The sequence below is a fragment of the Myzus persicae genome, unplaced genomic scaffold (genome assembly GCF_001856785.1).
Source record: "Myzus persicae strain clone G006 unplaced genomic scaffold, MPER_G0061.0, whole genome shotgun sequence".
In the NCBI taxonomy this organism is placed as follows: Eukaryota; Metazoa; Arthropoda; class Insecta; order Hemiptera; family Aphididae; genus Myzus; species Myzus persicae.
The window spans coordinates 409,455-435,381 of NW_019100958.1; the positions used below are offsets into that span (position 1 = coordinate 409,455).

At 30.3% G+C, this 25,927-nt stretch overlaps 1 protein-coding gene across 1 annotated transcript in view; it reads right to left on the reverse strand.

Moving 5' to 3' along the window:
- Positions 1-25,927, reverse strand: part of LOC111027050 — a 103,848-nt gene that overhangs the window by 13,436 nt on the left and 64,485 nt on the right. Inside the window, exon 2 of the mRNA XM_022305262.1 lies at positions 1,167-1,384. Coding sequence (XP_022160954.1) covers positions 1,167-1,367 — 201 coding nt within the window. The 5' untranslated portion in view covers positions 1,368-1,384. The remainder of the gene's footprint in view (positions 1-1,166; positions 1,385-25,927) is intronic.

Genomic DNA, 25,927 nt, shown 5'->3' on the forward strand with positions numbered 1-25,927 from the left:
GACACTCATCCCTTTCATTTTAAACATAGGGTACGTATGCCATCTATTTGTATTATACCTACCCGTATAAAAAAATGTATTACAATTTAATTTCAAATCATTTAAAGGTCGAAGAGAAAAAGCGTGTTATTGCTCCGGTTTCACCGATTTTTTTAACATAACCTATCTAATATCACAATGGGGGGGGGGGGGACAAAAGAAGACATTTAAAATTTAAATTGAAACGATACAAAGTTGATGTATGAAAACCGGGGGAGACGCTGTGCTGTATGGTAGATGTAAAGGTGTTGAGTGAGTCTCCGTAATGGATGTGTTAAATTTGAATTCAATGATATGAAATCATCGTATACGAAAAATGGTTCTGAGCTGAAACGGTCTGTCAGCCTATATCACCAAGTATATATTTTTATGATAATATTGCTATTAAAGTAATTTACTTTACTATCAGTATGTTGAAATGATTTTTTCCAAAAAACATTTCATTTATTATATTTTTAATGATAAATAATGTAAATGCTAAAATAGGAAATCGAAACATTTTTACTGCTCTACTGCTTCAAAAGGGGTTAACAGACAAAAAAAAAAAAATAAAACTCTCAACATTGTAAAATGTATACATTCATCGCCTCGCTGAGAATCTAAAAACATAATACATAATAATTAATTTAAAAAATGCAAATATAAAGTTGTTATCAATTATTATTGATGATGAATGTTTATGTTTGGCAATACTCTGCATTATTTGCAGAAAACGTACCTACTAAATTATTCACACCTTCAAAACCCATTGACGCTAGTAATTTTTTCGTTAGTTAAATGTTATATATGTTTATATTTGTAATTTTATCCCATCCGCTTAACTTATTATTAGGTACCTAGACACCGTAAATTTGTGAATTATGAGGATACAATTCTGCAAGTTCGATCTCATTTTTTAAGATTAACTGACGTTATGAACTATACTTAAAGTCATTCATTAAAAATCAAACAAACAAACATCCGAATATTTTCGAGATGATGTTTTTGATAAATGTAGGTTCTACACAATGTTATATTATACCTTACAGTCATGCCTGTACTTATGTCATTGTTAATTTCGTTTAGTATGGTTTGGATGAATTTTTTTTCCGATTATAAAAAAAAAAATTGGCATTTTTAAAAATTACTTGACTAGCAGTTATTCCCGATGTGCATTGCGGTGTCGGTAATGAGCGTTTCCGCATGTCTCTAAAAGGTGATAGGAAAAACGGGTCCTGCGGAGGAGTGTCGGGACATCCTTGCCCATTTCCGGCCACATCATCTATATCTTCGTCTTCTTCATAGAAACAGTTTTCTTGATCCACCACAATTACCGGCTCAGATTCCATTTTTGTATTGAGGTGTTCTGAAAACGAAAAGGAAATTATAAAATTTAATGATTTACTTATATTATGTACTTTGCAATATTCATTTACCTAGCTTATAAAGTAAATACAAAATCGGTTAAATTTAAAATGCATTCGACACTTGGCAGGATGGTTCTTATGGGTTTTAAGAGATTTTGTTTATATTAGGCGATTTAAGAAATATATAGCTAGCCAATTTCTTGTAAATAGTGTATTTACAAAAAGAAACAGTCCAAAAGTTCTAGGATCTACTCAGTCAGCTAATTTAGCATTGAAATGTATATTTGTTTTTGCAATTAATTTTCACTAAAATTAAATTTGCATTTTAAAAAATCCGCCGAATCAATGCAATAGTAGTATAGTCTGTGTAATAGAATAACAATATTCGCAATCATTTTCAGTGGTAATTGTCCAAACAGCCATCTTTACAACATATTTTGTTTGTGCACTTAAAAAAAAATATATACCATATCGAGTGTTATAATATGATGGATATTATATGTTAATATAAGAGTTAAATCACACGTACAATGTTATAGACGAAAGAAATCTTCCATTTTGTTCCAAGTGTTTAGTATGTAATACATATTTTACTCGAGTAATTACCTCTTTGGACTTTTGCAAATTTCTACACTGATAAATGTTTAAAATAAAACATATAAAGGCACGTACTTTTAATACATTTTTTTGTAGCTCACGTTATACAGAGCTATTTCGATTTATTAACCACGTTCGTGACTGTAACGGTTGACCGATTTATATTCACAAAGTCTGACTATAGTTTTTCTTTTTTTTTTCTTTTTTTTAAAAACCTTCATTTATCATACCGCGTATAATATTATTATAATAACCTTTTTGAAATATCTCTTCAGGATGTACGGCCAAGTAAAACGACACGTTTGTTACGATTAAACAGTGTTGTTTGTATTTCTCTAGGTGCGTTGGAAAACTGCGGTGTAATAATAAAGGCATCCTAGCTAGAGGTACTTTATCAACATGTTGGTTTTGACGTATATACAGAAGTGTTACAACAGAATTGCACGACGACTAGAAACTGTTACCTACGCTATAATAATACCAAACGAATAAAGTCGACCTTACATTATATATATACTGTACGCTTCAAAAAAAATGTTTTACCCAATTTCTTTGTTTGTACAACATTACTTACTTCAATTATTTGTATTATTATTGTCCCATTTGATTAATACTCTTGGAATGATCATCATCAAAGAGAAAATGATCATATAAACATTAGAATTGTTGCGATTTAAGGTCAAGATAATTTTACTAGTCAGTTTTTACTGATTCACAAATTTTTATTTTTAAATAAACGAAATATTCTGTAAAATGACGTCGTATAGTTTAGATCAAAACGATCCGATTCTTTTTAAATTGTATTATTTTGTAAGCTAAATATTTTTTACTGGATGATCATATAGGCAATATACTATGACTATTTATTGAGAAAAAATAGAAATTCAAATCATTTATTCAATGTAATCATCATGCTTACTGCTTAATAGTAATCGGAAACTATATTTTGCACTGGTGTGGATAGAATTCGAATATTGGCTAAAGAAATACTACCTACTAACACGCTGCAAATTGCAATGTTAAAAATAACTTTATGGTGACTTATTACAAAGAAACATTATTTGTTCATCTTATTACTTATTCGAAAAAACAAATATTCTGTAAACTATGGGGGAATACATTTATGATTTACTTTTGCGTGGCTTTGTCCCTCTAGTCGTGGCAATGTAAATATAACTCGAGTGTATTGAAGTGTATCATAACTGACATCTGTACCCATACTATTCAAGTTTATTATTTTTTATCGATACTGTTGGTATTATGTTTCTTCAAATTGACGAATAAAACAATTCAGCAATCCAAGCTCTTATTCGTTTCCCCCCTCTTTTTTTTTGTATTGATTTAAACTAAACCAAAAGAACTGGATAATATTTTGAATAACCGTAATCTGTTAGCGATGGTTGTCGTTGTACAAGTACTCGGCCGGATACGATTTTTAATTTGCGACGAAATGAAATGTAACGAGAAAACTGATAGAGCGTATAAGGATTTGTGCTGGCATAATCAAAAGGTCAAAAGGATCATCGACTAATTTAATATACGAAAAGGGCGAAAACGGTGGCTGCCCGACGTCGTGGAAGATTCTGAGTGTTATTCAATTGCGTTCCGTCGGCGGTAGTTGGATATGAAATTGTGCCGACATCGCTGATGTGGCGGAGCTGTGTCGTTTTTCGAAAAACCATCACGTCGCATATCCAGCACGGTCATTATTGGTGTACACACGACGCTCAAACACTCGGTGGTATTATTTTAATGGCGAAAATCGGCGGGTTCGCCGTCCTGCACAGGAACCAACGGTTATGTGATTGTCGGCTGCGGTAAGAGTTGGCGATTGATAAATATTCGGGAGTTGGAGAATGCAGCGGAGGAGGTGGTACCTGCCCAAACCGATTTGTTCTTCTGCATGAGAGTATTTTTATGTGCCTCCACAGATGTACAATACGTATAACAGGCATATGTGTGTAATATTGTGTACACGCATAAACCATATACGTATATGCGGATTCTCAGATCGTCTCTATGTGTATTGTAAATAATAATATAGGTACATGGATTCGTGTGTGTTAAAAGCGCGCGTGGACTGTGTGTGCTTTGACTCTGTGTTTGTTAGCACTCGGTAAATACAAATAATCCACTGCTCCGACGAAATCTGTTTATAAAAGATTAAAACGTCAGAAAAATGTCGACAATTATACTACAGACTCGTGCATCTTATTCGATGTAAATCGATAAATCTAATATAGAGTATATAAAATAAAGTCTACATTTTAGATGGAAAATGCGGCCCGTGGACTTTACGTCCTCAATATTATATAGAACCGTGTAGCGTCTGAAATCTGTGCAAAATAAATAGTTAAGTCTTACTGTATGCATATGAACGTGTTTACTATACCAGTATTAACTTAAGAACATATTTCTATTCTTTTTACAGACGACCTCTCAAAAATGCTCCAAAATACCGATCGATCTCATCCCGTATTCCCTTTACAGCATCATCTTTTATCTTAGCCTGTCATTAATCTAATTATTATATTCTTCGTTAACTCGGAGGCTCTGTGATATAATTTGTAATGATCTTCGTTTTCTTAGCATATTTTTTCATTTTATCCTTTATATCATCTAACCAAACTATTTTAATTATCCTAATAAGTAGTTATACATTGTAATAGCCATTCGCCAAAATGTCAATAATAATTTAAAAAAAATTAAATCAAGTTTTTTTTAATTAAATGATTATAAATAGGGTTATGATTTCATAAATCAATCGTGTATCCGTATACTTATACACTAAAAATATGCCCAAATAATGTTAGATATTTAACTGAAGTGCGTCTAGACAATGTCAAGTGACTAGAGATTACGGTGCACACGAAACATTGAAACTGGATTATTTTGTGAATTAGAAAGGTAGGTTAATCTATTACCTATAAAATATTTACCGTGGACATTTTCTACTAAAAATGACGAAGATAAAATATATAAAAAGTTGACTAAAAAAAAAAATATATGAGATATATCATTAAAAATAATTTACACTTTCTTAAGTGAATGAATCTATATATAATAATTTATAACAATATTGTAATTTAATCCTCACGAGGAGTGCGGCGAATGGACTAACCAATTTATTTTTTAGGAAACAAATTAACGATCTTGTAGAATCTACAAGGTCATCTGCGGTATAGATGATTAAGCCACTGAAATCGTAAATCAATAAATATGTATGACGAATAACTGACCGAAGAAAAGTAAATAAATGTTCAAGACCTACGAACACTTGTAAAGTTAAATTTATAATCACACTTCTTTGTATCGGAATTCAAGTGTTTGCGTTTCTTCTATATTATTTCCATCGTAGTATTTTATGAAAAAAAAATGCAATTACTTGAGTGTCGTGAGCAAATTAAAAATATTTATTAACCGCTAGATTCGCTGTATGGTTTATCGACAATAAGTTACCATGCAGTCTATAACGATATTACTATACAGTGACAGTTGTTATTTAGAAGTTAATAAATTCAACTCTAAACATCGGCTAGGCTATGACTTTTTATAACCGTTACGGTTAAATGTTTTAAACAGCATAATCAGTAATTTTTAGCACGTAGATGTTTTGTCGTCTGTTCGTGTAACTGAAAATCACGTAGGTTTTCGGTGTATCACAAAGTTTCACAAACTCTGTCTCTTATAATAACATCATCTGTTATAACCTTCAAGCGGCATGATTTCCTAGCATGATTATGCACGAGTTAAACAGTAGCCAGTTAGTTTACATCAACCCATTAGCCGTACGATATTGTAAGTATTTCAGTAGGTAACATAATTATATTATATTATACTCTCATCCGTGTACAATAGTTGAATTTACGCGGTAAATGTATTAGGTACTTCGAAAACACACACTGCAGCCAAATAATTTTATTCATAATAATAATGTTACAATATATTGCTAGTCTGTTTATACATATTAATATTATATGTCACGTTTATGTGCAATCACTGTTGTACTGACACGAAACGAGTTGGGAAAGTTTGCTCTGCGAGAGGGCCGAATTCTCGGTTTCCAAACGTATTTTGATAAAACTCTATAAAGCTATAATAAATTCCATTTACAATTTTTAAAATAATTATCTGGTGACCGTTTTATTTTGGTCGTCATTTTTTAACACCTATTGGCTACCGCGCGTGAGTTTACATTAAGATATATTATAATCATATTTTGATATTTTTTTTTGGACATTGGCTAGTATGAATTTACTCTGAACAGAACTCACGTGGTTACGAAATGTCAATACAAACAATCGTAACTATGTACAGCTGATAAGTATCGGACGAATTACGGACACAGCGGGGATACCTTTAGTGGTGTTCGAAAACTTGTGTTTAGAGACAGCTGAAATTGATAGGTCAGAGCATATTCTAAGACATTTTTACTTTCACTACAAACTATGGAGGACTAGGCCAAATGCCTACTTCGGGCCCCTAGGATCACTATAACAATTTATACGTTTGAATATGCTCTGCGATATAGGTACTTAAAATATTATTCTTACACAGAAACTTATCGCGACATATTTTTTGATAATTTAGGAGTTACTACGTTGCTAAGATAATTAAAATGACATACCTTCTGTTATGCGTAAATTATGTTTCTAAACACAAGTTTACAACATCTTATATGCTATTGATGTATTTGTCAGTACATTAGTTACGTACTGGGACATAGTTAAGATTGTTGGAGGCACTAGAGATATTTATTTACAGTCCAAAGTTACTGTACGTATTTACGATTACTTGTATTAAAATTGTGTAACGGTTCTGTGGAGAGTAAATTCATGCCAGCCACTATTAATAAATATCAAAATAGGAATATTTTATGAAGATTCATACTACCCAATACTAAAAATTAGGTACCAAAATATAAATGCTGTTCTTTTTAAATTGCGAGTAAAAGTATATATTTTTATTGTGTTGTGTTAAAATACATTATTTAGAGTGAGTGATCTTGACTAATGTGTTATATATAAAGGTAACAGAAAGACCACATACATGGAATAGCTTTTGTTCTAATCAATATTTTATTTTAATAAAAATGTTATTAATTCAAAATAGCCGATTTGTAAACATAGTTTTTGGACACGTTTTCATCGTAAAAACGTTTATTTAAGTCAAGTAGTTTATTATTTAACATTTTTAAAAATATCAATATTTTTTAGAAGTAATTTAATTTGAAATTTCATAACTTTTTTTCAAAATATTCAATTTGGGAATCCGATGACATAAATATGTATATATATAGCAGTTTATTAATTATTATCAACATTGGTTTTATAATTTTTGTCATACGTTTAACTAGAATACATTTTTATTTTTATTTGTCACGCCTTTCTGTTACACTCTGTATACTGAACACACTGCGTCCTATAAAAATATTACATAATATTTTATTTAATAGAACAAACAATAGTATACGCAGTAAATTTAATACTATAATAAATGTTACACACATAATACAACTGTTTTTTAATAGCCTCGCTGGTATCATATAATAGTAAATAATAAATAGTTATACCAAAGATAAAAATATAACATTATTTTCATAATATTTAATGGGACAGTATGCATTATTATTTTTCATCGATACCATTATTTGTTGCTGAATAAATTTTTTCTATTCAGCGCAAAAGAATTATTTCAGAACGTACACTGGCAATTATGAATTGAGTATATTATGTAACATATAGGGTGATTCATCAAGCATGCTTCTCTCGATATACATTATCAAAAATACACATTTCATTAAATTCGTGATGTTTGAGATTTAAAGATATAGCTATACTTAATAAGGACCATCACATCTTGTAATACATGGATTTTTTTTTCGGAATCAAAGAAATATACCGCGGATGTACAAATTACTATTACTATTATTTTTTTTTTAAATATAAACACCCTTTTATATTGTAAGTGGCTAAGGAGATGATACGTACCCAAATCGTAATTTTAAAGAGAATATATTACAGATTGTTAAACTTCAAGTTTTAACTTTGGAAGCGTAAGTTCGGGTCACGTAGACGGATTAGTCTACGTACTAGGTTTAGAAGATATGATGATTTGAAAATTACATATTGAGTTAATATGTAATTTTATTGAAATGTAATAATTTATAAGTTGTATCTTAGTATAATAATTCGGTACTTGACTAAATATTACATTTATCATATATTTTATACATAACTCTATAAAATAAAATTATCTTTAGTAAGCGCATAAAGTTTATTGCGTTGTAGCCCAAAAACTACTCACTCGGATTTAGGGGTGTCATACTTAAAGACGATAAAATTATCTAAGTAACAATTTTTAGTAAAGACGAGTGTTTATTATTTGAATAAAGAGGTTTGTTTCACCACAAGATAGTAATAAGCTTAGGATCTAGGTATAAAAAATGTACGTATCCGAAAATACTTATGGTATTTTAGTGTACCTACCGAAAATCATGGTTCCGAAAATCAAAATTTGAATAAATGATAAAGTTAGTGGGCATGGTTGGTGAACCACTATGTGTATTTTCAATATTGCAGCTTTAAAATAAACATGTTTTAAGAATTTGTTCGCCAAAAAATGGATTCACTGCATGGACATGATTGTTTGTCGCTCTAGCAAAAAATCGAATGGTTAAAATATCAGAGAATATAACGAATTCAGGCGAACGAGCCGTGGAAACAAGTCCCATACACAGAAATTCGAATTATTTCACTATTATTTGTGTATTATTCATGAAAAAATTTGCATTAATTCTCAACATTTCCAGATAATAGAAAATCAATACTCACTCGAGCATACATTACTGGAGGACTATGAAAGGGTTTTGAGTTGCGGTTGGATCATCATTTTACCTCAACCAATTTATTATTATTAATTCTTTGTCACAATGCAACCAGAGTTCCGTTGCGATTACATTGAAAATGAGGTCTTCAAGTCTATGTTGCACACAACAGATGCATTTATTAGAGTTGAAAGTTAGTTGGTGCTAACTGTTCGACGTGACCCACAATGGTTTTGCGAAAAAGTTTAAAAATAAATCTACTTGTTGATACAAATGCCGGGGTTTCATAATAATCAATTAAGGAAAAATTATATTCTAATGACGTTATCACAAAATGTATAATATTTATGTTCACTAAATAAATAATTAATTAATTAAGTTGAATATCAATTTGAAAATTATTTAATTTATTATACCAAGAAAAAACGTTAAGTAAGGCAATTTTCTTTATAATTTGTTTTTTTATTGGTTTAAAGTGTTTAACTAACGTCTCATCTAATATTATAATTTTATTTTCAGAGAGTACCTATAATAGTGTTTGTTTCCTAAAAATAATTAATTTTTAGTGTAGCCTAAACATTATCAGCAGCAAAATGAGCTATAGTTTTAAAAAAAACTTATAAGTAAATAATTATTTATGTATTGTATCATCGAGTTATGTCTATCCGTTAACTGTAATTTTATTCAAAATCATGAAAATCCAACGATTTTGTCGCACCTAATTTAAAAATGAATACTGTAGATACCGTCGAAATCTTAACTTAATGTTCATTTTATCTTTTTTATACCATGACAATATTTTGATTTTTTTGTTTTGAGCTATTTGTAGACATTTAAAATTTGAAAATGTTTTTGAAAATGTGATGCAAGGTTCCTTATAAGCTGTTATAATATCAGTTAAAAATTACGTTTAAACATGCACACTGCTAGGGAAAATGTATTTTCTTTTTATTATTTTTGCAAACATTCTAATAACTATAACTATGTGGATGATTGACATTCCGAATGATCACCGTTTTTAATGTTCAACAGGTATAGGTAACATGAAAAACAAGTGTTGATCCAACAATATTATAAGTGTCTCTCAAAATCGTTGCTGTGAATACAAACAAAAAAAAAACTGCTAATCTCAAAGGCCCGCTGTTTTGTCACACGTTAGAAACGGTGTTTATGGTGTGTGTGGACCGAACATAAAATCAATAATTTTCCTGCACACGTATGTCACTGAAACATTGCTAATATATTTATTTTGTGCCATTTTAGGGTAACGCGTTAACTTTCCCCCCTGTCTCAAAGAGTCAAACACTGAGGATTATAATAATAATAATAATAATAATAATAATAATATATTATTGTATAATCTCGTGTAGCGAAATTGCATACACAAGGCGCCGGCACACAATTATATGATATTATTACGATGGACACGGCAGCGGCGGCTGACCAATAATAGTATTAATATTTTCGATAACTGTGGTCGATTATTATCAATTCCCGCCGTCGACCCACTTAATTCTACTATTTTAACAGCTCAGAGCTGAACTTTAGTGTCAATCCACTTCGTGCAGTGATGAAATAGTATCATGTTTTATCTTATTTTTCACAAGTGTTCCGAATTACTTTCAGATATTGTAATATAGTATTTTGGTTGGTCTTAATGCATTGATTTTAGTTAATCATCATTGTTTCTAATTGGTGTAAACATCATTGAAATCGGTAAAAACGGACAAGATATCGTACTCTGAAATTCGAAACTATACATACTACGCCTCTGGGCGAGGTTCAGTGTTTTCAAGTATAATATTGTAGTTCGATTATAGATTCGTAACATAATACCATACAAATACAATGCATATGGATGGTAATAAAAATTAATCGATTTAACGTTTCACCGATTTTAATAAAAAAAATATGTATTGTTGTTAGTGTTCAAATGGTATTACGTTCGAGTGAAAAACGTTTCTCACTGTGGACAATTATCATTGACAGTGCGGTATAGTCACAATACATACATAGTAATAACACGATGGTAATATTGATGAGTATTATCGACTGATTCGTTTTATAAAATATATAGAACATCTACACAAGTTCATAAATATTCGTTGATTTTTCATACTATAAAGGTTGATTGTCACTCGTTTGCACGGCCTTTGTCCCCTTGAAATCACGTGGAACGTGTTAGATATTTACAATTTATTCCGAATCTAAAATATAGATTCTACCCTATGTGGCATCCTGCAGTTTGTGTACCATAGTACGAGTACAACGCCATGGGAAATAAATCCGGTTATGTGATTTCATACATCCATTTTACCATTTTAAAAACGAGCTATGATTTTGTTATATTTACCTATTATTATTGACATATTTCATTCGCTATTTTACATATGCACGTGTAGTTTCAACGAAATGCATTTCGAAGCTTGCAGACAATTCGTCCGAAAAGTTATTAATACTCGTATATTAAATTGATACAGGTTTCAGTATAAAATATAGACGAATAAGTTGGTTTTTTGCAGGAAGAATTACGGTCCGATCAAATATGCCTCGATTGCGTTGATAAAATATAATTTATGTTTATAGTAAATACACACATGACTTTAAAAAAAATGTTTACACAGACATTTCTTCAATTTATTAAAATCAAGAGAAAAAAATGACAAACCATTCGAGGGCACCTCGGTGATTAATTAGTTGAAATTTCGACATAGTTTTGTTAATTTATAATGAACACATATATAAGTGTATTGTTTATGTTTTATATGTATACAATATCACACACACACACACACACACAGGAGAGGGCTATTTTTTTTTGACAAATCGCTTCAACCTCACTGATCCTCCCCATCACGCCAAATACTACCACACCCAACTCTCATCGCCTAATAAGTTTACCCATTAAGTTACTGAAAAAAACCTTTTTATTTCAGCGTCGTTACATGGATTGTTCCGAGAATGTTTTAAAATTAGTATGCAATATTTTTTCGGCATACAAATGACAATGCATTCATTTCATTAAAAAGATGTGTACGCATATTTATATTTACATACTGATAGTGTAAAAGGTACTGTCCAAAAAAAAAACCATTATTATTTGTACTGTTTTACATAATATTACATGGGTATAAAATGGGGAATTAAAAAAAAATATGAAAATAGAGCAGCTGCAGCAGGGTTGTAAATTGCAATTATTGTTAATTGTGTTTAGGAAAATGCCATTAAGGTATTCAAACGAGTTAATTGTTTGCATACGTGGTTCGCTCAAACCAATGTACATATTTCTATTAAATTAAATTTAAACATAAGGGGTTTTTCTTTTTTTTTTTCAGTTTGGATTGTGTGTTCGCGATGTCATAAGCTAGTGAAGTAATCTCACGAAGTCACATCAACCTGTATTCAAATTATGTAACACAATGTCACACGAGAACGTGGATTCCTATGAAAATAATGAAGGCCATATAGTTTGAACAATGAACATTATAGTAAAACAACGTAATTTGAGTTAAACTCAAAGAGGAGATAAATAATATATTACTTCTTCGCTAGCGCATCAGGCTATTATTATTTAGCTAACATATAGGTTCTATTAATGATAATGATAAACGTAATTTATTCAAAACTTTTTTGAATTATAATTTTCACAATGGCTAATGATTAAAAAGCTTGTTTATAGGGAGTATCAAATTTTTAAATCAACTAGAGTGTTGTATTGTAAAATGAAATTACGCAGTTTAGCAATTTCTGCGTTTTTGATTTGCAAAAAACCTGATATTCATATTTTATGACTTAAAATTTGATGAGCGTATATTAAATTTAGACATGATGCCACGTAATATATGTTATTCTAATTTAAATGTTTTAATCTAAATTTATAAAATGTTTCTTCACAAGAGTGCGAAGTCCCTGATAAGAAATAAATTGAGATTAATAACTTTTTAATTAGTTGTACCCTTAAAATTTTGTTTTATTTGCCATTAAAAAAATACATAATTTCACTTAAAACAGTAGATTATTACTTAACTTGTATTTATAACCATCGCACTAAAACTTAATAATAAGAAGTATTGAAGTTTGAATAGATGATTAATTCTGAAATATTTTACCATGACAAAGGTTTTAAAATTTCAAAGGTTTTCAAGATTGACATTGCAATAGGTTTGAAATGTCACCTTTAACTTATTTCTTTTACTCGATCATTAAGTAAAATAAATTATACGGTGGTTATACAAATAACGATACATAAAAATCTAACGTATACAAATTTAATTTTGAGAAATCGAAATAAAAATGTTTAGTTGAAACCATAAATCAAGAGTTATGATAATGGTGATAAATGTGAGGAAAATAGTAAAATGCTAAGTCGGAAATTGTTTTGAATTCATTTTTCTTCATTCAATAATAAAATGGTAATTTCTGTCATTAGTTATACAATTTAATTTAAGTCATGGTCGATATTTCTAGTAGGTATTACAATACACGTACTACATAATATTATGTTATGAAGAAATTATTATTAAATGATTTATAATCTGAAAAACACGGAAACGATTATTCATAGAACAACTTAAAAGTAGGTCAAGTTGTGTTGTAGACATAATGAATTCAAACTATATAATAGAATAAAAATTAACTATAATTTAGATTATAAACTATCATGTTTAATGAAGTACAATTAGAATTTTCAAAAGTATGATAAATATTAAATTGGTATTTAGCATTCACTTGCTATTATATTAAATGATTTTTAAGTTCAGAAGAACCGTCATTAAAGTGGCAATTTAGTCGAAAATTCATCAATAATATTTTCCTGTTATTCGAAATATGAAACTATACTTTAATAGGTTGAGAATTGAAACACTATATTCATTTGGTTTACTGACATTGTTATCGTATATAATAATTGTACTGATAGATTCGCTTAACATTATAATAATGATACAACTTAATGTGTAGTATTGGAACTCGGAAGTAAGGAAATTGTAATTAAATTATGATTACTCTGACAATATACAGCTGAATTCATATCACATTATGAGTTCTAGCTGCGATTAATTAAATCTGATTCAGTCGTGGAAAACGCTGACATTTATTAACAGCAAACATCATACGCATGTGTTACAGATCCCTAAAGCGACGACTAGTCGCATAATTATACCACCGAGAACCGAGATACATCGTCATCATTTTGACTCTGAATTGTCGTCGAATTTAGATGGATACACGTAGCAGTTTAACGGAAAATATTTTTTTTCGCGTTGAGATGAATTTATTGATTTTGCAATCATGTATGTATCTTTATTGAGGTTTTTTTCTCTGTGCGCGCACACGGAAATGTGTAGAAAAAATGCTTCCAACTTTCCAGTTTGAGTTACTGACGGCGAATTGGATCAAGTTTTTGTAAATTCGAGAGATCAAATGAAGCAGTTCTCGGTACTTTTTAAAATAATCGGGAAAAGCAACGAAAAATTAAGGAAAAACGAGAGTCTGTAAGAGCGAAACCAGTTTTCGATAAAATCGATTTTGTTTTTTTGGTGTAACCCAATAACGAAAGATATCGGTATTGTACTTGAATTTTCCCCAAATGTTTGTTTCAGAAGTTTCTGTACACGATAACAATTTTTCATGAGTCTTTTATCTTAGCTATTTATATTTTAGGTATATTTTATTAAACGAATGCTTGTTAAACAATTAAATCAAATCGATTAACCCGTATAAGATAATATGAAAAACCGACCGAATTACGAGCGCAGAAATGCTACAAAAATTAAATCAACAGACAACTTGAATAATTAATATACACACTCATCATAGTGTGTGTAATGTATTTCTAATTCATTTAACGCATATCGATAAACTTGGTATACACCCGGTGTCAGTGGAGTATTTTGTATGTTTTTTTTTGGGGGGGGGGAGTGTCCAGATAATATAGGTATATACTTATTTGTTAATTGGTTGCAATATATCTCTGTTTTGCATATACTACCACTGAGTTCATAATATACTCTTCAAATATTGTAATGAAACATTTTTTATTTATTTAATTAAAAGTAGTAATTTTTATGTAACTTAAATCATACATGTATAAAATACATACTGTAAACATAATTTTAATTTAAAAATAAAAATAAAAGCGAATAATAAATTTTAAAATAGAAAATAATAAATAAACTTTAAAGTATTATATAAATTAATTTAAATAATAAATTCAATACTAAGAATATGATAATATTACTATTTCAATGTATATTTTATCTGCCTTGTTTCTTCGACGACGATTAAATGATTCAAATTCAATTGATAAAAAATAATATGTTTTAAAATAATTGTACATGGATATTTCCAACGTGTTTTATTATGTTTGAAAAAAACATCATTGTAATATTATATTAATATCTAAATAAACACAACACAAATTCCGGCTGGAAAAACAAGTAACACACTAACACAGACACATGAAGGCACAGAGCCCAAGATAAAAATATAATTTGCATGTATACTGTAATAAGATAATAAGATAATATTATTTAAAAAACATATTAATATACATTAGTACCTATGTAGTTATCATCATGGGTCACAATAATTTAATAATTATTACTACATATTTTGTTTGTTACATCCGATGTCAGTGGTGCTATGAGAATAACAGTTTTATAAATAATTAAAAATATAATAGCAGGATAATAAGTACATTATTTAAAACTAAATTTATTTTCTTTCCGAATTGGTGTAGGACTTTATATAATATTAAAATAGTTCATAACGAACCACATATTTTTGTTCGTCTAATTCCCTTTACAATTCGTCGAAATTAAAGATTGAATTTTTTTTTCTGGTTTGGGGGGTGTCCGGACACCGAGGACACCCCCCCCCCAAAAAAAAAAAAAAAATACGCCACCGCTTGGTGTACGTTATTCGTCACACGTGTCCGAAGTTTACAATAACGATGGAATATTAAATATTCTCAATCCACGTACGGGTTCGATGACGATTCCACAATAATTATGGTGTCCATCAATATCGATTCGCCCACGATGGGTGCACACGTGTCACGGTCGGATTACTCGGCTGAATCTCCCGAGCTGCGCTCCCGAAGAGCAAAATATTGTAATAACGTCACTCGTCGTCGTCGGGGGTTCGTTTTTGCGTTCGCCGCATCGCCAGCCCCGTAAATCACGGGTTGTCATTATTCGTTTCGGAGATGATGTACAAAGTATGAGTGCACTTTAAATTACATAATACCGGGGTGTGACGACCGCGTTCCCGATGTTGACAGGTATTCACGGAAATCCAATAATTCACCTGTGCCCGTGCGGATTAAACACAGTTGTGGCGCGTTCCGCCTGTGCGTTTAATGCGTTTTTGAAACACTGCTATCGCCCCCCTCGGATACCCGTCAAAGTCGATTCGACGAGGGCGAACGGATTATATCCGAAACCGTCGCGTATGGTGATTTTTGAAAAAAAATACGAGCTCGGTGTCGCGAAAAATATTGACCTCGAGGCGAAATGCAAAAAATATGACCGGATAGGATTTGTCTATACACACAACTTGATCCTGCCGGGTGGGTAGTGTTTTTTAATGTTGAGCGAAAATCTCGAACTAGTTTGCACGAGATGTTTATATATATATATGCATGTATATCATACATTTATTTAAATATATAAATATAATATAATATATGTTGAGGACAAAAGTCGAAATCGGGCAAACCGCGTACTGCCCACGACGCTTGGCGCCAAAATATCATATTTCATCTTTTGCCCGGGCGAACCTACGGTTGTGACCGAAAGCTCATGGCTCTGGGCGAAACCATTAACGGCTTAAATGCCCAAGTACTATTATAATACTAAACATAGAATAATTATAAATTAAACAATATTGTTCGAATACGATAACATTTGATTAGATGCGCACGAATAGTAAATAATATTTAATAATACAATGTGGGCGGGTAAAATGTTAATTTCAAGAAATAAAAAAGGCAGTACATTTCACTATAAAAATACGACGAAAATATATTTTCGAGGTGCTTATTGCTTACAAACACGATTGATTTATTATAATATAATATAATGATGAAGTTTTGTTTATTTGTTGTCACACATATTTGAACGTTGGCATCTAGGTAGTCAATGTTATTATGAATAGTGATCAGTTTTATTCAATTCACCTAAAAAATATTTACTAAATGTTATTATAAAAACGAAAACGTGATTGATAACTTTTAGGATGCATTCAACACCTGTAAAAAATACTTAAAACCACAAATGATAAATATATGAAAAATGCTTCGAAAGATAATATATCGATGCGAGGGTGAATACATGAACGATTTCGACATTGCTGAAAATTCGATTTAGTAGTTCCTTCCGGGTTCCTCGTCGTTTAAAATAACAGACATAATATGTTATCGGTGTCAAATAGTTTTGATAAGTCCAATAGAAAGCTGAAAATACATTTACTTTTGTACATTTATAATAAAAAAAATACATTGTGAAACTACAGACGTTTTTATTTGTAATAATATTTTAAGCGGACACACTCTCTCCCACCCGCTTTTACCTATCACGATTATTTTTTCGTTGAAAACCTTTTATGCAGTTCGCCATCTGTGTCTGCAGTGTTCGCGACAAGTGGAATAGTGCACCAAAATGTTGGAGGCTATCACTCGGTGAATCCATTCTCCTCGACGAAACTTTCAACATTTATGTCTGATTAACTATTGCTTTGATATTTTATTTGCGCATATCGACATTGCAAAATAATGGAATAACAAAGAACGTTTTCGGTAAAGTTTTTCGTCATTTAAATAAGTAAAAAATTGTAATTAAACGACGCGAAAAATATTACAAAATATAAAAACACAAAAAACAATTTTCTATAGATTATCACATGTCGAAAAATTCGCATCAAGAAATATTATTTAAAATTACCACCGTACCATGATAGATGGTGCTTGTGTTCACTGATGGGAAAAAATGACTCGGTATGTATGTTTACTCTCTAATGGCATATATTATGCACCCTCGTAAACATAAAACCACTGCAACTTTTTTTTATTTTTGAACGCTTCTTTTGCAATAGGTACAGTCGCGGAAAAAAATAATCGTTCGTGAGCCCGGATAAGGTAGCAGATAAATTATATTCTATTGGTACGATTATTCACACCTACGTAGTTATTTCGAGGCATGAATAATGCATTAATATTACATTTGGAATTAGTGTCAAAAATACAATATTTGGATTTATGGCACGGAGACTTTACAAATCGCCGTACGACTCGTGGTGGTAAGATAATATTATTGTGTATGTCATTTCACCTCGTGCGAAAAAAATAAAATATGATGTGTAATATGTATTTCGATAAAAATTGTTTGTCAAAATCGTCAATCAAAAAAGTTCTAGGACTCTAGGAGATAGAATGTACGTGTCTGAGAGGGTGTGAAGTGTCATAAATTCAGTTGACAATTTCGTTTACGTCAGTGCACATTAATCGCCCGTGACTACGAAAAATCGTTACAAAATACCAACTAGCAAAGAGAAATATTGAAAAAGAACTGATAAAAATATTCTTTGTCGTTCAGCTTGAATGATTGTATTTCGAACAATTCATATTTAAGATGTTTTATTGAGAATGGAATAAAATGCATACGCACGGCAAGTGTGACTCGATCGTTAAATCAAATCCTCGCATCACATATTATTATTCGTAACTTTGAACATAAAATAAATTTGATTCGAGTGGATACTTACGAGAATGTGTTGGGTAGTTTTAATATGCAATATTTCTAATTGATGATTCCGAACCATAGGTTTTTATTTTTCTTACAGCTTCAACAACGTTTGAAACTATTAGCTTATTACAAGAATAATTTGTTATTTATGTTACAAAAGTGTATATAATATTGCAATGTAGAGTCTTAATAATTGATATTTATATATATATCAATTTTTATAAGAAAAAAGAGAATTTTCATGGGTATTTTTTATTCATTTTTATCGGGAAAAACATGCATTTTGCTTTTCACCGAGTAGGATTTTAATTTATAGAGGTATACCTACCAACAATATTACATAGGTAGTCATGTCTTTCAACATAAAAACTTGTTAATTGGAAGAACTTATTCGTTTACTAAGAATTACTATATTCTTTCGCGAAAATTCCATTGCAGGCTTTGTAATGAGAAATGGAAGTTTTTAATGTCAAATAAAAACTTAATTGAAACCGGAAATTTTGCTAGATTTTAGTACCTATAAATATGACATGTTACAAATCTTTTTTCACATTTAACGATTTCCTGCCATTTCCCAATTATTTTTAAAACCCATTTCGAAAATTCCAGTTGTCCCTAAGAGAGTTAATTTTCAAGTGGAAATACATTTTGATTTAACGGCTTGGATAAACACTGCAATTATTTTGTGGTGGTTTCCCAAAGCGTGGATACGTTGTTATGTCTCTCGTGGATTGTATATAAGACGTGTTTTCACAAGTCAAACAATGTGAATATTGTTGTTCTTGTGTTTGTGTTATAGAAATAAAAAATGTTTTATATGTTAAACGACTTACGGTGATTACAAGAATTATCAGTAAATTAGTATTTTTATTCTTGTGAATCATTATTTTTGACTGTACCCAATATTAGTATATCATTTTGTTATAATATTTCAATATAATAATTCTGCAGCATAATTTCTTCCGGTGATTTAAATAATTGATTTACGAATTTCGCAATTTATCAATTTCTATGTATAATCTAAGTCTTGTTTTTTTAGTTGACCGATTGGTAAAGATGTTTACTGAAAAAAAGCATAAGAAGGTCCAACAAAATGTCGAAATGAGCACCTACAGCTATAATCGATTACCGAAGTCCACTAATAACAACTGATAAAAGTTTAGCTTGAACAACTATACGATATAAAAAAATAGTTATTTAATACGTGCACATTTTTTACAGTGTTTTTTCGAGTATTTAGTGGGTGGATAAACATTTTAAAATTTACGATTATTTATTTCAATGAAGGTATTTAATTTAATTCAAAAAACTGTTTTCCAACATAATATTAATATACTTTTTACTGGTTGGAAACACAATGAAATTGTTTTTAATTTTTATTTATTGCTATAATTTATAAAACTTATCAGTACGGACTACGTTTTTTACCACGGTTAAAACGCCAATATAACACACAACAACAAAATAATTTAGAATGTTTTTTTGAAAAAACAACAAGTTTCGGTATCGTATATTAAATATCTGTTAAAAATGGCTATGCATTAATAATTATTAATAATTAAAATATTGAATAACCAATACAGAGATAAAAATTATAAATGACAAGTGACAATTTTAAAACAGTATGAAACAACCTGTTGTGACATGTTTCGTTATGACGTGTAGACAGTTTTTTAATTAAGCTAATACTTAATATTATTATAAAAAAGTGTGTACAATTAGCTCAGGCAGATTTCTCGAGAAGTGAAGGGGAAGGCGACATTTCCCAAAGCCAAAGATTTAAAGCATCGCTTCAAGCATCGAACTCCATGTACGGATAAATATATCATTGACTTATAAATAATAAATTAAATAACCTATTTAATAGATCAATATTTGATTGGTATTTGAACAGAAACGCAAACTTATTTACTCATGTCATGTAAATATAAGCGAGACAGACATTTAAAATCCTTTATGCTCCATCAATAACTTAAATAATATTACTCTTTAATTTGTTATAGTTATCATAGTTGTTATCAGGTCCAAGAACCTGTGTTTAGAGACCAACGACGTGGCTTATAAAACCATATCCAAAGTGATCTAAGCTATATTGTGTAAAACATTTTAGTTTTTGAAGACATCCGGCGTAAGGAATGTATTGGTCATGCAATAATGAGTTAAAAAAAACACTAAAAGGTGCAGTGGAGAAACTCAATTGGTCGTACACTCGCATCACCCACAACGGTTATGTGATCCTTTTTATTAGGTTTATTTATTTCACTATAGAACGTGTGTGGTAGTTCTTTGGTTAAAATACGAATAGGTACCTATTTCAATTTTTCGAAGTGAAACTCTATTTTATATAGAAACTTTTGAAAAACCGGAATTTCATAAAGTGTTGCGATAACCAATAACGCATGGTCGTCTATACGTCGAGTTGACGTGTCCAGGTTTACTTCTCATTTTCATACAGTTCAAGTTTAAAAATGTTTCACACCACCGAATACGTAATTTAATCATCTTTAAATCGTATACTAGTGTGGTCTATTAAACAAATTTAACTCACATTAAAAAACCTATACAAATCTCTAGACATTCGAATTTGATGATTGACTATAATAATAATGTTCAAGAACCTTGGCAAGCCAGAGGACGTCTATTGACGTTGTATCTGTCCGACAATAACGAAATGCCCAGGTTCAATCACGATTTAAGACAGATACCATCTGGATTTGAAGCCAACGGAATCAACAAAAATAAACTAACACGACCCTAGAAAAATACGACAAAATATGCTCGCAATCAAAATACATTGCAAACCTACCGAACACTGCAGGTAGCGCGTTTAGTGACGTCTTCAATTAATCCGAAGAAATTGACAAAACTGACTTCCAATGTCTCGAACATAAAAAAAAAAAGAAAAAAAGAACTTTTTTAAACGGTAATCTAACTTTAGACAAATATTACACAGATAAACAGTATAAATCGGTATACATCTTGTAAATTATACAGGGAACTCCAACGTCATTGCAATAATAGGTACTTCAACAAATAATCAAAATACTTATGATGCTAACAAAATAAATAACGCAAATAATGATAATGCTGTAAACTCCCAGCGGCCAACACTTAATACCGAATACTCTTCACCGTTGGGTATGACCCATGTCATCTCTACTCAAATATCGGCTCCTCCTTCAAACCTAAGTAGCCCTTATAAATTCATTGTTATCAGTTATAAATCCTCACCACTGTCCTCGACAGTCGACCGACCGGCCGTATATTATACAGTCCAATTACGTCAAATACTCAATTTATTTCCCAGTTCTTGCTCCAATTCTTGTGGAATGCGAATGGCTTAGTAAACCACGGACACGAACTGATCACGTTACTAAACGGAAAAGGTCGCAACAAATTTTCAACATTTTGGACTACTATTCATCACGTCTGCTCATGTCTATACTAGTATTATAACACAATTATTCGCGGATTGTATGCTTAAAAAATAAAGTTTCGAGTAAGACATTATAGTTTAAAAAAATCTTAAGTCGATGGAAACGATATTTTTATGAGAGTTTGAATTTAATATTTTTACGAGTATGCAATATAATTTTTTTTATGTATAGTATACTTATTGTGTAATAATATTATGGGGTCAAGGTATGACATTCAAATACAAGGTTAATTATTATCGTTACAATAACACACATTTAACTATATTCAAATAAACTTAAGAGATAATTTTTAATTTGTTATTTTTACGATCAACTTACATCGGTAAAATTGTCTTAAAATTAATTTACCGAATCGAGTTTTTATCAAAATGAATCTTCGTATCTTTTCGTATTTTTTCAATGCACTCAAGTTCATAATAATAATTTACTACTACTATATCTTACGCCAATGTGAAAGAGGAAAGACGAGTGCTCTTCAGTCTACACCCTTAAATCTATTTTCACATTTAAATACTTATTTTTTGCTGTCATAAATCTTGTATACTACACTTGTAATTAACAATTAACTTCTAGTCAAAAACACGCAGTCGAGTTACCTATTAAATCATATTTTAATACATATGACAATTATAATACTAAGAACTTATTTAAAAAGTGTACCAAATGTCCTCTGATGTAATAAAATAGACATTCAATCTAAAGCCAATTATTATAATTAGGTTTATAGTAATTTAGTAATATGTATTTTTAATTTATAATTACTGTATATTTTTTGTCTTAAAACTTCTTAAAATTGGAATTGTTTACACATATTGCAATTAAACTATAGTTGCTTGTATTTAGTGTGACAACAACTATATGAGTTACAATTATAAGACGGATCCTAATGTTTTTTTTTAAAGAAAAATAATCGTAAATCGTTGTTTTTACCAACTACTGCAACTATGTAACTGTAATTTATTCATTTTAATACTTTTATAAAAAAATAGAATTACAATATTATATCCAATCGTTCAATATATTATATTATGAAACACAGACGATTTTAATGTATCGGGCTTGTTATTTAATTGAGAAAAATCGAATTGTTTATTCTCGTTCCTGTTATATAATTAATAATTATCTATTAAACTTTGTATCTTATGATCCTTAAACTTCTCAATGGATGGGTATTTATAATTTATATTGTATCGTTTTATCATTATTTTACGACATAATATAAATCAAACTGTTTGACAGTTGGTTTGGTTTTTATTTTATTTTTATTTGTCAAGCTTCTTAGTAGGTATATACTATTTTACATAATTGTATCATTCTTATTTCTTATAGTCTATTAATCTATTAAGGCGTTACTATAAAATATAAACAAATACTTCAACTCAAGGTATGCTCACACGGTGTGTTGAACATTTGCATATGAAATCTATGTGTTTTAAAATTAAAAGCTGCAATATTTTTCAGCAAATTAATGTCAAATAAATGTATTGCTATGGTTATTATTACTCATTATAAATATAAATCGAAATTATATAAAATTAAAATTATTAAGATCCAGAAAATCTAAATTTTTATAATTTTGAAGGTACGCTTGAAAATAAAAATAATTTATCTTTTAGTATATTTACTTAGTGGTCATTGAACTATGCATTATACGTATTTTTTTTTTAGTTTATTCAATAATATACCTAAGGAGAAGAGTATTAAAATATAGCAAAATAAAAGTTATTTACAATTTATTTAACATAGTTTGGTTCGGGGAAAAAATTCATTTGAGTGTTCGTATGGATTGTTCGTCTCCAAACATTTCTTCGACTCTTCGCTTGGTGTGTTTAGATTGGAATCTTTTTAGTTATTAGCTTTCTATTTATCCGTAAAAAATAAAGTTCACTTGGAGTTTTAATAAAATCAAATTTAAAAAAAAAATACTTTTGTCAAAATAGTAAATACGTGATTTATGACAGCTCTATATATATATATATATATATATAATACGAATAATATTTGTCCATGTGAATGGGTGGTAATGAACTCAGAAAACGAAACTTAAATTGTTTTGTGCATGACCGTGTGCAAGAAAGAATGGTGCAGATTTTCGTGTCAGGGTCGATCTACGTGAGTATCGTTACAATGGTCAGAACTATATATGACTTTGGTCTTTGGATTACAGAAGGCTTGAAATACAGTCCATTCGAGACACTGAGTTATTATGGTTTTAATGTGAGTCTTGTCCTTTTTTTCCTGCTTAGTTGTTAACGCTTTTCTGTAGAGCGCACAGAGAGAAAATTCTAAAAAAAAAAATATCTTTCAACGTTCACATCAGCTGGATCCGCTGTGGAGTGCTGTATCGCACTTCCGTTGCAGTAATACTATTTAATTGGAATTTAATACTAATATACAATAATAAACTACCTATGCTTGGTGTCTGCGGGTCCCGTATTATTTCATCTTATACCGTGTACTTATTTCGTTCTTCGGATGTTCAACGCTCTTTTTTTTTTTCAAATGTATTATTATTCCGATGCCGAAAATGGTAAATTTAATGGTTATGATATTGTGTACGAGTGTCTTCTTCGTCATCAGCATTCAATGGCTCGAACAGATGGCACGACTATAGTGTGATATGTGGTGAACGATATCGATGTTAGCAAAGTGGTCCAACATAATATTATTATGTTAAGAATTATTGATGTGAATGTCAAGCGGAATCAATACCAATGAGTAATGATAGAGCATGGGCCGATTTGCGTATGATCGGTATAAACACAAGTTTCGTACCTCCTTCCCGCCCCATCGTGTCTGAATTTCTCTCTTTAGCTGCAATAATTCATTGTCTTTGAGGTTAATTAGGTCCCAAGGGTCCTATAGATATGTTTAACTGACGTTCATAAATATAAGTTCCCAGGGGACATTCGAGTAATAGTACAGGGTGATACACCGGCACACAGAGGTATTTTATAATAATTTCAATTTCGGTAATTTTCTGAGTTGTTGGTAAAAAAACTAAAGCCTATCTATATTATTTTCAGTGCAAGCGACTTTTAAAGCTTAGTCATTACTGTCCGAAAAAAGGTCAAGAGAAAATTATTACTCTCAAAAAAAAAAATCCATTACCCTTTGATCAGAATCTAAAAATAATACTATAAAGATAAGAAGTATTTTGTATTTTATAACTATTACGTCATGTTTATATGATAAATTAAACTCTCCTGTTCATATTGTTTTCAAGTGTAAGTAGCTAGGCAGGTAATATATGTAACTGAAAACCGAATAATCAAATACACCTGCTACAGTTCACATTTGCAGTAGGCCATATAATAAATAGACGGTATCACATAAGTCGTAAACGTGTACAACTACACTTTGGGATATTTGAAACTTACAATAATGGTATCAAATGTGAAAAGTTTTTTGGTTTTCAAAAAATCTCCATTGCTGCAATTCCGGTAAAAACAGTTTTCTCTTTCGAATGATAAAAGTGATGACGTTAGTGGAAAATTTTAAATAAGCCAAAGGGGGATTTTGATTGAATTAAATGTTTACTGCAAATTATATTCGATTGAATTAAATGCGTTGAGCTTATATAAGAGCTGGAATAAAAATGAAAAAACGAAAAACAGCAGACATAACGGTACAAGACCGCGAGAGTGAAAATAAAATGTATATTTACTTGAAAAATAAAATCAAAATGTACATTTACGTTTATATGTTCCCGGTGAATAGAAGGCGTATCGCACTTGTTCCGAAAAAGTGTTCAAAAACTCTACCACGTACGCAGAATGGTCGGTATCTAATATTATTATGTTTGGATGCAAAACGATGTTAATTGTAATATTCACACAGTGCAAGTATTAAAATAGGATCCATAGGTACGGCATTGTATCCCCACTATACAGTCATACCATTGTTGCGCCATATCTATATATTGGCGCTTATAAATGT